General features: G+C 39.4%; 1 protein-coding gene across 1 annotated transcript in view; it reads left to right on the top strand.

The window, feature by feature from the left end:
- Positions 1-14,824, top strand: part of hck (HCK proto-oncogene, Src family tyrosine kinase) — a 35,558-nt gene extending 20,734 nt beyond the window's left edge. The window contains exons 7-13 of the mRNA XM_054789266.1: positions 2,372-2,521; positions 4,724-4,876; positions 4,959-5,141; positions 6,215-6,291; positions 10,238-10,391; positions 10,455-10,586; positions 12,844-14,824. Of these exons, the coding sequence (XP_054645241.1) occupies positions 2,372-2,521; positions 4,724-4,876; positions 4,959-5,141; positions 6,215-6,291; positions 10,238-10,391; positions 10,455-10,586; positions 12,844-13,046 (1,052 nt within the window). The 3' untranslated portion in view covers positions 13,047-14,824. The remainder of the gene's footprint in view (positions 1-2,371; positions 2,522-4,723; positions 4,877-4,958; positions 5,142-6,214; positions 6,292-10,237; positions 10,392-10,454; positions 10,587-12,843) is intronic.
- The last annotated feature ends 256 nt before the right edge of the window (positions 14,825-15,080 follow it).

Below are 15,080 nucleotides of genomic sequence, written 5' to 3'. Positions count from 1 at the left end.
CACAAGAGTTGTTACTACAGTTGGTGATTTCAGAAAAAATAACTCTCCCTTGTTCTACGCAAGGTTTGGTTGAAAACACAACGCTTTTCTTTGTAAACCTCATAATGAAACTGGAGCTTTGACTTGCACTATTTCCGTTCGGCTCTCTGGCACTCCCTTTTCTGTGCCGTGACAGACTCTTGTTTTCTCCATGGTGCCTTTTGCTTACTTTTAACCATTCTAACCTTGACAGGAGCAATGGTATCCAAAGCATTTACAACACTTATTGTATAAGAGCGCAACAGATCATCAATTTTAGAACATGGAGTGTTTTCAAACCTAATGCTTGCCATAAACTGTGTCCCTGTGCTGTTATTAATGAGTCTTCCCTGAACACCTGCAGAACCAACTGCTGGTTTGGGTGTAAAAGACAGGTCAAAGAAAACACAAAAGTGATCAGACAAAGCAACATCCATAACATTCACATTTGAAATAGCAACACCCTTACTACTTAAAGATCTGACATTGAGTACAGCATATTTAAGATTAGCTGGAGTTGAACTGGGCGCTGTGTTCTTGCAAGGGATGTGGATTAGATTGTTTTGATCAGACAGTCTAACTGTCTGTCTCTTAACTAATCCATGTGGATTGACATTAGTTATTGTTTTAGGTGAGAACACTCTCTCCCTGGGCCTCTGGTTGATATGAGGTTTAGCAACGCAAAGGTCCTTAGTGTCCTAGACAACAGCATTGATGCTATTGGAATAACAGCTACGGGCGCCGACGGTGGAGCCGAGCTGGGGAAGGTTTGGTTGATGGAATGGGCTGAGGAGGGAGAGGGGCTTGTTTCTTTTTTGAGGATAGAATCCTTGATCTTGCCATGTCAGGAGTAAGGGGAACAATTTTAATCCCTGATTTCACCAAGCTTTCAAGATGGTCAGGAAATCTCATGGGTGATGGTGGAGATAGGAACAGTAGTGAAGCATCTCCTGAGGGTGTAGATGCAGCACGTGGGTCCCAGGCCTGTGGTGAAGGTGAGGGAGGAGCTGCTACATCTGAAGCCGGAGGTCTGTATTCTGGAGAAGCGGCTGTGGTTGCTGTGGCTGAATCCTTTGCTTGGTCCTCGGGTGGCGAGGCAGGAGTTCTTCTCCTGCACTTCTTCTCATCTCTCTGTGGCAGCACAGGATGTGGTCCAGGTCCATTGTAATGCCTCAAAGCGTGGAGGAGGTTATCTGTCGTCTCACTCCACCTCTGTTCAGGTGTGGACGTTTTCCTTTAAACAGATCCTCTCTTTGCCAGAAGAGATTGAAATTCTCAGTCAAGTGTAGTCCTCTGCACTCACAGACTTTGAACAGTCATGTGTTCAGCTGAAGCAGCCGGCTGAATTTGTTCATCCTCCTGTCTGTGTTTGGGAGAGGTCCACTGATGAACGTTGTTATTGCCACTTTATCAAGATTCTCAAATAGTTCATTAAAGTCTTTTTTAAGGTTTCAGATTGTTGCTTTGTGGACATCTTACCACTGGATTCCACTGGCAGCATTTCATGAAGTCCTTTTTCATTTTCTAAATTTCTTGCTGATATATCCGACAGCTTTCACAAGGAAAGCTGGCTCGTTTGATATGTTGGAAAAATGAAAAAATGATTTTAAAAGTCTTGGTTCACTTGAAAGAAAATAAATTAAATCATCTCCAACACTTGGTGAAAAAGTAAAACAATTTCAAAGTGGAAAAAAAGCAGTAAGCAGGAGCACGCAAAGACACGTCTGCACCTGACAGAAACAGGAAGCAGTCATGATAATGTTAATGGATTTCCTGATCCCGCTGGCTGCAAAATAAGTTTACCTTTGGGTATCAATAAAGAAACCTTTGAGCACTCTTGCTATGCAGAGGATCTTTGACTGGTTTGTTTAAAAACAGCAGAGCACTCCTGCTATATAGAAAATCTTTGATGAGGGTTTTTACCTTAAAAACAGTGGTGTACTCTTGTCATATACAGTATCTTCTAGGACTTAAAAAGTAGCCAGAGTGGTAACAAACATACAAAAAGGCATAAAAAATGAGCCTGTTCCCTCCATGTATTATTAGAAATAGTAAAGAATTGTCATTATTAACAGACAATTGAGGAAGTGGAAGAAAACAAATCTTTCCGTAGGTTCAGTTACAGTGCAAATAAAGCAAGGGGAAATGTGAGAAAAGTCATAAAAACTACTAACAGGCAAATGTAGCTTTCACTTTACATGTTATTTGTTTGATTATTTTACAACAACAGGCTGGTAATTTGAATAGTTTGTTCAAAAGGGCAGCTATTTTATGCAGACGACTCAAATGTATGTGGATAAAATGACATAAATGTAGACTTCGTCAAGGTAACATGTTTTTTCTTTGACCACAGGGAGCTTCTCTTTGTCAGTCAGAGACAGTGATGGCCCGTCAGGTGATACCGTCAAACACTATAAGATACGTATGCTGGACAATGGAGGATTCTACATCTCTCCACGCATCACCTTCAGCACCCTGCAGGACCTGGTCAAACATTACAAGAGTGAGTATGACTTTAAGATGTTACTTTGCAGGTCAGGAATTAGTTTAGCAGCCCCAGTAGACTTTAAAGTATGTGTTGATGTACAGCACCATCTAGTGGACACGCTGTAAATGGCCAATGACATGAACAACAAAATCAGTGTAGCACAGTGGGTCCCAAACTGTTCACAGTCACGTACCCCTTCAGACATCTGACTGGAAGTCAGACTTTGGACACCGACCCCTTACTCTTGCACAAAAACATAAACCACACAATGAGACCGCTTAGATATATTATTAAATATGTTATAATTATGACATTATATGAATAATAATGTTGTATTTTTCAACTGCACACACAAGCTACTAATTTAAAATGGAGAGGGTTTTAGAGGTGTAAGGTATCTCCTGGCAGGTTTGTCTTTTGTTTGGTGGATTTATTTATAATACGTGGTGACAATCTGCGGTATGATGTGGTGAACTGTGCTTTGGTTTGCAACAACATGGAAATAACCAGTAAAATGCAACTAATGTTACATGTAAACATAATAATTATAAATAATTATGAAAACAAAGGCACATGACATACAGAAATCAATAAGTAAAGGAATTCAGTATGAGGCTTATTACTGAGCCAAATGGACATTTGAGCACATATAGCATATATGCACCAAGCAAAAATGCACAGAGGTAACATTATTAAACCTCACCTCTGTGCATTGACACACAGCATTAACATTTGTAAACAAGGACGAAGTAAAAGGAAGAATAGAAAGTACACTTCTGTCTGCAGAGTCGGAGAAAGTCATACACATACAGTGTTGTGAAAAAGTGCTCGCTCCCTTCCTGATTTCTTATTTTTTTGCATGTTTGTCACATTTAAATGTTTCAGATTATCAAACAAATTTAAATATTAATCAATGACAACACAATTGAACATAAAATGCAGTTTTTAAACTTTTTATTATTAAGTGAGAAAAAAAATCCAAACCAACATGGCCCTGTGTGAAAAAGTGATTGCCCCCTAAACCTAATAACTGGTTGAGCCACCCTTAGCAACAACAAGTGCAATCAAGCGTTTGTGATAACTTGCAATGAGTCTCTTACAGCGCTGGGGAGGAATTTTGGCCCACTGATCTTTGCAAAATTGTTGTAATTCAGCCACTTTAGAGGGTTTTCCAGCATGAACCGCCTTTTTAAGGTTATGCCACAGCATCTCAATAGGATTCAGGTCAGGACTTTGACTAGGCCACTCCAAAGTCTTCATTTTGTTTTTCTTCAGCAATTCAGAGGTGGGCTTGCTGGTGTGTTTTGGATCATTGTCCTGCTGCAGAACCCAAGTTTATTTCAGCTTGAGGTCACAAACAGATGGCCAGATATTCTCCTTCATGGTTCCATTTATCATAACAAGTCTTCCAGGTCCTGAGGCAGTAAAACAGACCATCCCCAGACCATCACACTACTGCCACCATATTTTACTGTTGGTATGATGTTCTTTTTCTGAAATGCAGCGTTACTTTTACGCCAGATGTGATGGGACACACACCTTCCAAAAAGTTCAACTTGTGTCTCATCAGACCATAGTGTACAGTAAATTCCGGTGTATAAGCCGCACCGGTGTATCAGCTGCACCCACTAAATTTCGAGGAAATCACAGATTTGTTCTTATATAAGCCACACCGGTGTATAAGTCACTGCTGTGCACATCATAAAATTGCTGAAATTTATTACTGACTAAGATTTAAATTTGTTTGATGAGCTGAAACATTTAAGTGTGACAAACAGGCAAAAAAATAACAAATCAGGAAGGGAGCGAACTCTTTTTCACACCACTGTAAGTCTCGATCTGCATCACACATGGTATGTTCAAGGACCGCCGAACAAAGTGGCCACAACGCCTGAAGAAGATACATTATTCATGAAAGCATAAACTTACTTAAACGTGCAAAATTGGGGGCTTTCTAACATAGGGTATCGTCCAGTCAACAAACAAATGACAGCTCATAAAATGCACTAATTAGTCAAAGCACCACGTAAGAAGACCAGAAGACCTGATTAATAGACCCGTTAATTTGAATAATTAATGTTTAATTCAAATCAATGAATTAAACAACTGACTTTAACTGAACATAAAATGTTTGACACAACCAAAGTAAAAAATCATTTATATAATGTACAGTATTCCTACAGATTGTTAAATCCAAACATTTCTTTTTCCTTTCAGAGCAGGGTGATGGTCTCTGCCAAACGCTTACCAACCCCTGTCTGAACCCCAAACCCGAGAAGCCCTGGGAGAAAGATGCCTGGGAAATCCCGAGGTCGTCACTGAAGCTGGAGAAGAGGCTTGGTGCCGGACAATTTGGAGAAGTCTGGCTTGGTAATTTAAAAAACAGCATCTTATTGCTACTGTGGTGGTAGCTCTTGAATGTCTCAAGCTAAAATGTCTTTTTGTTCTTCAGCTACGTACAACAAGCACACCAAGGTGGCGGTGAAGACCATGAAACCAGGAAGCATGTCGGTGGAGGCCTTCATGGCCGAGGCCAATCTGATGAAGTCTCTGCAGCATGACAAGTTGGTCCGGCTCAACGCAGTGGTCACAAAGGAGGAGCCTATTTTTATCATCACTGAGTACATGGAGAAAGGTGCCTCTCGACACAAAGAAAAATGCTTTTACTGTTGTAATGGTTAATATTAGGGTTGTAGATAACCACCATGTAGCCCACTGGACAGCTTTGAGTCAATGAGAATGACACTGGTACTGCATTCAAGTCTGGTGGGAAGTAGGAAATACCGTCTTGGAAACTTACAAGGTCCACATGGCTGACTATTGACAGTATAGTCAAGTATAGGACAGATTTCCCCAGCTTTGAGCTAAGTCCCATTGCAGGTTTCCTGATCATAGGTCAGAAATGTCCCAGTTTTATGGAAAGCACCATAAGTAAAAGCATGGAGAATAACGTAAGACAACAGGACAGTACCATTTAAAGTAAAAAAATAACATAAATACTGTACTGATTTGAATACATGACTAGTATTTTTTCCCAAGCTAAAAAAATTCTGAAAAAGTTGGGTTGTCTTATATTTGGCTGTCCAGAGATTTATACTTGCAGACCAACATGTTCAGCAATGTAGCATTTAAGCAAAAAGAGAAAATGAATACATGTTAAACAAAATATATGGCAGCATTTTTCCCAAGCAAAAAAAGCCTTACAAAGACAGGTAGTCTTATATTTGGCATCTACAGATTTATACTTGCAAACCAACAGGCACAGTACAGAACCATTTTAAGCAAAAACACAAAATGAATACCACATTAACCCAAATATATGACTGTAATTTTTTTCCCTAGCAAAAAAAGTCTGAAAAAGATTGTTCTTATTTCCGGCCGTGTCACAGCGCATCCCTTTTTCCACATATTGTTTTATTGCAGGCTTATTCTAAAATGTAATGCATTTTTCCTAAAAATTCTACGCACAATGCGCCATAATACCAACATGGAAAAAAAAAAGTTTTACTAATTTTTGTAAATTTATTAAAAATAAAAAACAGAGTAAATACTTTTGTACTCCAAAGAAAAACACAAAACCATCATCTTAACCACAATAAATCCAGTGAATCCTGCTCTTCTGCATGGCGATTGTCATCTTAGAATGAATGTTTTTGCAGTTACAGCAATCATTTTTCTTAACATGTTTATCTATACTTGTGCCAACAGGCAGTTTATTAGACTTCCTCAAGAGCGATGAAGGCAGTCGCGTCCCACTTCCCAAGCTCATTGACTTCTCCGCCCAGGTGAGATTCATCTGTGTAGCCGAAGCCCTCTAATCGGAGCAAACAGTTAATGTTGCATTACGATTAAGGGTTTTGTCTGAAAAGAAGAAACTATACATAGCATACAGTAGGTGTGATCAGACATCAGTGACAGATTGTTTTCCCCACCAGTGTCCAGATTAGTTAAGGGTATGGTTTAGATAAACATGATTCTAACCATGTGGAAAGTCATGCCACATTCCCTTAAAATGCCAGTCGGGCTTGAAAATAGCACACTGATATTACCACCTAACAAACATAGAAGCTGGTCAAACAAGATCATCTTTGTCACTGCCCTTCCATAGGGCATAGAACTCATACCCCTTTCACTCTGCCTGGAAAAGCTGACAGTTTCCCAACTTCAGAAGTAGTTTCATAGCCATAACAGTGGAGGAACAATGCCTGTGGGAAAGAGAATAGCTCAAAGATTGTAAATCTGACACTCATTTCTCCCGCCCTGTTGTGTTGAAAGCAGCTGTCACAGTCTTCATCTAAGTCTAAGTAGTACGCCGGAATCATGTAATGATCTGATTGCTAGATGCCGTGCGGCTGTGTGTGCGATTAACGTGCGCACGTCCTGTTTGACCCTCGGCCCACATCGTAGTTTGAGGAGCTGATGTGAAGTCGGAAGCGGGAACAAATATTGAGAAGAAATGGGCAAAGAAAATGGTATTTTGAATGGTAAGTTTACCACAGCCCTGGCAGATGTCTCTCTCGATAAGACCAAAGTTATTTGTGTCGCTGTGAGTCGAGTTGTCACAAAGTATGTCGGCAGGTAGAAAAAAGAAGTTACTGGTGCACTGTAGGTATTTTTTAAATTGTCAGTTATACAGTGGTACCGTGACATACGAGTGCCCCAACTAGTAAGTGCTTTTTAGGTACAAGCCGTCTCTTGGCGGATTTTTGCTGTGAACGGCTTGCTAAAATTTGGGCTAGGAGCTATTCGCTACGGGCAGGCATAGCAGAGGACAGCTATTTGGGGGCTTGTGTCAAATCGCATTAGCTCTCGCTAGCGCTAGGAAAGATTTTCAACATACACGTAACATACATACATTACATCGATCTGACTTATCTTATTTATCATGTATTGTGCAAAACTATGACAGGAACAACACCAAATTAAAAACACTACATGAATACGAAGCCACTATCTGCCAGTACGAGCCTGCAGGACTTGTTTTTTTCAGAGTGCCGCACTAATAAATATGTACATTAGCACTCAATAAGGTTATCAAATCTTATCTTTATACATTCCCACATAGTATCACCATTTGGGACCCAATATGAGGTGAAAGAAAAACAAGAAAAATACAGCAAAGCAAAGTTATCTGTGCATCATGGGAAAAGATGCATTGCATGCATTGTCCTTGGTGCGTTCAAGGACCGTGGAACAAAGGAGAACAAGTCGTTGCTCGCATTAAACGTTATAAGTATGTAAAATCAAGTCTGTGATTAATTCTGTCTGATAAAATATGACTTGAACTTTAATTTGATACCCCATTCACTTCTCTATCCCAAGTATTAAATACGTTGAAGCAAATTTCATACCGGAAAATAGTGCCTTTGATTCCCATTGCTTTAACATTGAGTCGAGACAAAAGCTGTGATCGACCCACGGACCTTGGCAAGTACAGTACAACCATACTACGAAATATATATTGGATTAGGGTGTGGCATTTGTTTTAAAAGTCAACACAGTAGCCATTTACATTTTTTTGATCATCAAAAAGTCCATGGAAGAAAATCAAGTGTTATCACGCTGCAGCAGCACGCTGTATTGGTTTCCACTCCACACTACTAATTGCTTGTACACAGTAATTCTGGGGCAAAATTAACATATGTGGCACCAGATTTTAATGAAAATCAGATAGATATTAAAGTGAATTTATATCCTACATACCTCTTAGCTTGTCCTGAAGCTCTGATCCATGAGTTTGAAAGGCTTAAAGTTGGACTTAACTTTTCTGTATACGAATGATGTAGTTGAATCATAGCAATATAAATCGAATGAATCGTTACACCCCTAGTACATACTGTATGTAAGCCGGACTATAAGCCACACATGTCCACGTCAAGAAAGGGCATATCCATGTTGGTATCAACCAATTTCACCTATGGATGATCAGAATTGGAAGCATAAAAGCATAAAACATTAGCATAGTTTTTTCTCCGAATGCCCTTCCTGATGCAACCCATGCCCTCTGCCATAAAAGGCAGAAGCTTATACACCATCAGGGATGGGGCCATAACAATAATAATAATTTTAATAATTATTATTATTATTATTATAAATAATAATAATAGTTATTATTATTATTTTATTATTAGCTACTAGTCCAGAATGTACCCCGCCACTTGCTCCAAGTCAGCTGGGAAAGGCTGGATCAGTACCAATGCAGTTGTGACACCATCCAACCAGTGGAAATTCCCCAAACGACGTACTATACCAGACTGCAGACTTCTTAAAGACTATAGACCAGGGGTCTGCAACCTTTACAAGCATACTGTAAGAGCCATTTTGCCCCCTCGTCCACTAAAGAAAACTAGTCTGGACCGCAAAACATAACACAGCCTACAAACTTTTAAACGTTTTAATCTTTTTTAAATGCTTGTTACAACAGCAGAATACAACAAACAGAAGTGCAGCGTGTATGTGTGATAGATGGGTAAAAGTTCACTTCTTGATGCCTTCAGAGCGGTTACACAGTGAGCTGACAGCTTTTACCTCGCCAGCAAACGCTGCTCGACTTAACGCTCAATCAGTGGACGTATGTTCCATTAACATATGTTTCAAGCCTGGCGTGTGCAGAGCTGGACTGTGGGGATGATCACTGTTACACTTGGTAAGCCTACTTTTAAATAAATTACTACTTGTATTTCAACGTTTTTTGTTTTTTGCTAATTTCTGGCGACATATCAAGCATACAGAGAAAACAAAGGAATCTGTCCATGCAGAATTAAACTGTATTTTCTCCTGAGATTTCTTTTTTTGAAGTTCGCTTACCGTAAGGGGAAACAGACATCATTTCATGTGTAGGGCACTACGAAATCTGTTTTTTAATTCAGTTTTTTGCCACTTATTTTATCGCCATAGAGTGTGTGCTTTTAGTGTCAGTGAATAAAATGTCCATTAATTAAATGCATAAATCCTTACATTTATTGACAATACTTTATTGGAAATGAATGCAACTTCACTAACTTTTCTAATAGGATGTCAGCCTCTGCACAAATTGATAATACTCATAAATCCTCGACAAACTGTAATGCCTGTATTTTGGTTAAGGAAGACTGAGTCACTGATGCAATTCCAATTGCTTTATTAACAAGCGGTAAAACACAATACGATGTGAACACACTCATGCAGCCTGAGTCGCACACACACAGCCGCGCTAGCATGCTCTGCCAAACTAAGCTAACCCAGTCAGCTTCCATTCACGCTTGCTGACGAGTAAGAGATGACTTGACGTTTTTTCGCCGACTCAGCCGGTGTTTCAGGTGTCTGCTTCGACATATTGTTTAGTTCGGGAGGGGGTAGGTTAGTGTTTGTGAGGAGATGCGTCACAGTTGAGCGGTTCTGCGTTTAATAATAGATTTTGTTTTTGATAGGCCAATTATGGAATTCCATTAAGGCGGAAATCATAGGGACCTCCATGTTTTACTGAACGGAGGCAGGTACACACCAGCTCCCCCTCCCTTCCTCATGCTCATCCAATCACCAGTCAGAACTCAGCCAGGATGCATTCATGGTCTTAGAGACAGATGGATATTTCAAACTCTTTTTAAAGATGTGCATTTTCCCCACTCTAGTGTTAAAAAAAATCTCTGAGCTCTGCAAAGGGAGCCACAACTAGGAGGTTCCCCAAGCTGCAGGTTGCTGATCCCCGCTATAGCCGATCTGACTCTTTTACTGTGACCTGTTACGTCTTAGATCGCAGAGGGAATGGCCTACATTGAGCAGAGGAACTACATCCACCGAGACCTGCGGGCCGCCAACATCTTGGTCAATAAAGCTCTAGTGTGCAAAATCGCTGACTTTGGCCTCGCCCGCATCATTGAAGACAACGAATACACTGCTAGAGAAGGTACCTCGTCTTATTATTGTATTGCTATGAAAACCGCAGGTAATTTGTTGTATTGGTTTCCAGGTGCCAGGTTTCCCATCAAGTGGACAGCCCCTGAAGCCATCAACTATGGATGCTTCACTATCAAGTCAGACGTCTGGTCTTTTGGCATTTTACTGACGGAGGTCATCAGTTATGGACGCACGCCATACCCAGGTATGGTCTTCACAGTCTCAGAGGTCCCACTATAGTGAATTAGAAGTGTGTTGTCTAAAATCTAGCCTTGATGCTGGAATTTAGACATTTTAAAAGTGTTTTTAGTAAGCCCTACTGGGTACACGCTGTTTTGTGTCTCTGTAGTTGTAACGTTAGCAGGAGACAAATATAACGCAAAGCGGTTTGTGAGGTCTGATTTTTATGATGCAAATGTATTACTCTTTTGAACACATATTGTTTTGAGAAACCAAACTCTTTACTTAAACGACCCAGCAACTAAGTAGGACTACGTTCCTCGTAACGGAAATCCGACCAGAACTGGACTCGCGGGACCAACGGGGGGGAGGAGTCACTGTCGAACCAGTCCACTGCTGATGGGGATGTCAGACAACTTCATGTCAAAATATCTGAACTATTCCTTTAACGTTAACATGAACATTGATGAGACAATAGCCACCGCAGGAATTACGCGGTCTACAAAAAAATAACTCTTCCAACGCATTGACTTATTTTCTGTCATTATATCTACTATTTTGTGTAATATGATTGTAAAGGTGACTATAAGGGGGTATTATTTCATGACTGGAGGGCCCTAATAATGTTAAAAACCAAATATTCACTCCCAACACAAATGTGCGTCATTTATTACTTATCAAATGCATTTTCAAATTTTAAAATGCATAGGTGCTCACCACTAATGAATGACAATGAGTCGGATTCACAGTCTAGCCTTTAGCCTGGTCGTCATGGTAGCGCTACAACCGTGCTTACGTCTGTTGTGGCGCCGTCTCCATCTCTAAAGTGACTAGCACTGCTCAGCTGGGTTGTCCCAGCTAGCAGGAACGACTTACGATTTATATATTAACTTGTGTTCACCTCGCTGCAAGTTTTGAGCCAGATTTTTAGGAAGTTGACTGTAGAAGCTAATCCTGCTGAAGCCAGACACACAGCACCGCCTTCTTATTGTTACGTCAGTTCACCATACGTGTCAGGTACACCTTATTCATATGTATGCGATGCACAGTGGTGTGAAAAAGTGTTTGCCCCCTTCATGATTTCTTATTTTTTTGCATGTTTGTCACACGTAAATGTTTGAAATCATCAAACAAATGTAAATATTAGTCAGTGGCAACACAATTGAACACAAAATGCCGTTTTTAAATGGAAGTTTTTATTATTAAGGGAGAAAAAAAAATCCAAAACTACATGCCCCTATACAAAAATCTGATGTAATAAATGTAACAAACATGCAAAAAAATAAGAAATCAGGAAGGCGCAAACACTTTTTCACATCACTGTATATATGTACATTTTATGTACTTTATTTACGTAGATTTTATGCTTTACCATACTAATTACTAATTATTATTAATTGGTTCCAGACGACCGTTCTTATGTCGAATTGTTCTTAAGTAGGGGAAAAGGTAATATTATCAATGATATAGGTACTACATGTACGTGTATACATATACAGTATATGTGTATGTATGTAAATATGAGTTTGGATGCAGTAGTAATATTAAACGAGGATAATTAATGAAAAAAACTATAATAAAAATGATGTAATAATACGTAATGATAAATGTTATTTACCTTTGAAGAGGAGTGGTCGAGCATACGTCGTTGTGGTGGAGGAGGAGGAGTTATTGAAAAAGGACAAATCGTCATCGTCGTTAGACTCTTCTAAAAGAGGTAGTGTTCTGTGGGTGGTGTAGAATTAAGCAGGCCTATTAACTCTTCATAAAATTTAATCACACGCTCTGTCTGGGTTGTATCATAGAGCTACAATTTAGCTTTTCATTTAGCTTTCTCTCCCCAGCGTCTAACTCTTCCTCTGTTGGTCCTATTAGCTCTAACGCTGCCTCTGTTGGTCCCATTAGCAGTGTCACAGTGCCCTCTACTGGCCAAGCATGTACAGTAGCAGTATAAATACTGATTGAGCGCTACAAGGCAAAATAAAATATAGACCAGTCGGCTTGTGTTCGTATCCGCGAATGTTCGCTAGTCTGATGTTCGTAAATTGGGAACCTAATGTACTATTGACTTAGTGTGAATAACATGTGCTTTCTGAGGAAAAAAAACAGCCTACTGGCATATCTGATATTGCTGTTAGAATATCATTAAAAAGTCACTTCTGCAAAATCGGGAACTTGAATCCACTGATGACGATACCATAAAACTATCAGGAATCATTCCACCAGGTATTTCTGATGTTTATCATATTTCGCCATTTACCTTTTGTATCCTTATTGTTCAGGGATGACAAACCCAGAAGTGATACGTTCCCTGGAGAAGGGGTACCGGATGCAACGTCAGGACAGTTGCCCTAAGGAACTTTATGATATCATGCTGGAGTGCTGGAAGAACAAACCGGACGACCGTCCCACCTTTGATTACCTGCAGAGTGTCCTGGAGGATTTCTACACAGCCACAGAGAGCCAGTACCAGCAGCAACCATGAGACTCCACTGTGTAGTTTCATGATATTTTTGTACAAAAAAACTTTATAGTATTTTCCTAATGCTTCCATGCCTACAAGTGTTCTCTGTGCGTCCATCTTTATCCGAAGCTTGGAAGATGTTTCTTCCAAAACAGAACCACTTTGACTCAACTACGACCACATTTTCTTTGTGCCTTTTCTGTGTTTGACTATATCTTTCACACATTTATTATATGTTTTACTGTATATGCATTGTATATATAAGCAAGGGTATACACAAACAAATTCAAGGGATTAAGAAAATGCATAACACACTGTTTAACTAAATCTTTAAGTTACCAGCTTTAATTAGAAGCAGGCGATAATTGGAGAGAGGCTATTATTTGTCAAATTTGAAATAAAACAACTTAATTTTTAGTATTTGATCATGATTTGGAATGCACGAGAAAGTTGAAAGTAAAACTCAGCTCTCTTTAACTACATTATCATTTATGAACAAGTACCGGTATATTGCACAACACAGCAGCAACAGAACCAATGTTGTAATAGCGGCAATTATACCTCGAAAGAGTTACATGCCAACATGTGCGCCAAGGTGCTGAAATCGATGCGCAGAGTGAAAGGTGAGAGACTAGGAAAACAGACCTGCATGCACATGGCTATATATTGAGGCCAGCAAAATGATCAAGTTCATTTTCATTGATTGTGTGATTAATTAATTTATTATTGTTCCCGGCCTAGTGCCCACAAGACATTTTTTTTCTGAACAAGAAATCTTGTCACGTTTTAATCTTGTGACACTCTTAAGAATTTAAATTTTATTTTTTTATATTTTTAAAATTACGACTTCATTTCCATTTGTCTGTTTATTATCGAAGTTTTTATTTTATTCGAAAGAGAGAATCGACTACAAACATATACAAAGTCACTCAATAAGAATTAAGCGATTAAGTTACACATTTTATTAAGGAAAATCAATAGAAAACTCCAGCCAAGTCACAAGTATTGTACTCACAATTTTATTTTTATTGTACTTTGTACTTTTATTGTACTTTACAAGTTTTATTTCCTGTCTTACAAATGTTCAATGTGGCCACCACCTGCAACATGGGCACATCAATTCAATAAGACAATTCCTCAGAAACGTGTATCAGCATATCACACAATCCACAGAGTTGATAGCTTTTGTTATTTGTTGTTTAAGGTCACTGAGGTTAGTGGGTAGTGGTGGAACATAAACGAGATCCTTTGCATATTCCCACAAGAAAAAAAATCACACAAGGTGAAATCTGAGAATCTCACAGGCCAAGCACAAAGAGCAAAGGTCTTGGTCCCTCTTTCGACCAACGTTGCTGGAAGAAGAATGCAACTACAAAGCTCCTGTGGCAACCATCTGAAACTTAGAAAACTCCTCTTTCAGATGGTCACTGACTCATTCCATGATGATGATTGAGACCTGACTTTAATGCGTCATTAAAAATCGGTTCATTCTTTTTTAATAAACCTGTATGATGAACATATTAGTATATATTTAAATAAAAATGTGCAATTTCGGGAGAAATTCTATGTGAATGGTGATGCTAATGCCAAACTGCAATGCTGCATTCACTGTCGAATCCCGTGCTCAAACCGTGATGAGCTGACGCCAGACTGAAAGGCTGTAGCTAGCATGCCAACTGTTAGCATGCCAACACCTAGCATGATAGTGCTAAGTGTCTATGTAAATTAATATCTGAGAAAATGGCTAAAATGCTAACATTCTAATGTAAGCATGTTGACAATGCTGGCAGGCTAACACCAGGCATGGAAATACAAGTGTCTACATAAATTTATACCTTTGACAATAAAAGAAAAAAATCGAATATGCTGATGTTAACATGCGAGCAATGCACTTCATCATCAACCTGAGTCCAAAGCTGCAAAGGACACTGATACTATGGAAAACATCCTGCATAGTACTGGTGCCCAAGAAGCACATCCCATCTGGCCTCAATGATTTTAGACCGGTTTCCCTGACGTCATATGTCATGAAGGTCCTAGAAAGACTCGTGCTGG

The sequence above is a fragment of the Dunckerocampus dactyliophorus genome, chromosome 1, assembly GCF_027744805.1.
Source record: "Dunckerocampus dactyliophorus isolate RoL2022-P2 chromosome 1, RoL_Ddac_1.1, whole genome shotgun sequence".
Classification (NCBI taxonomy): Eukaryota; Metazoa; Chordata; class Actinopteri; order Syngnathiformes; family Syngnathidae; genus Dunckerocampus; species Dunckerocampus dactyliophorus.
Note: the sequence above shows the minus strand (reverse complement) of the source record. Positions and strands in the feature narration are given on the sequence as shown.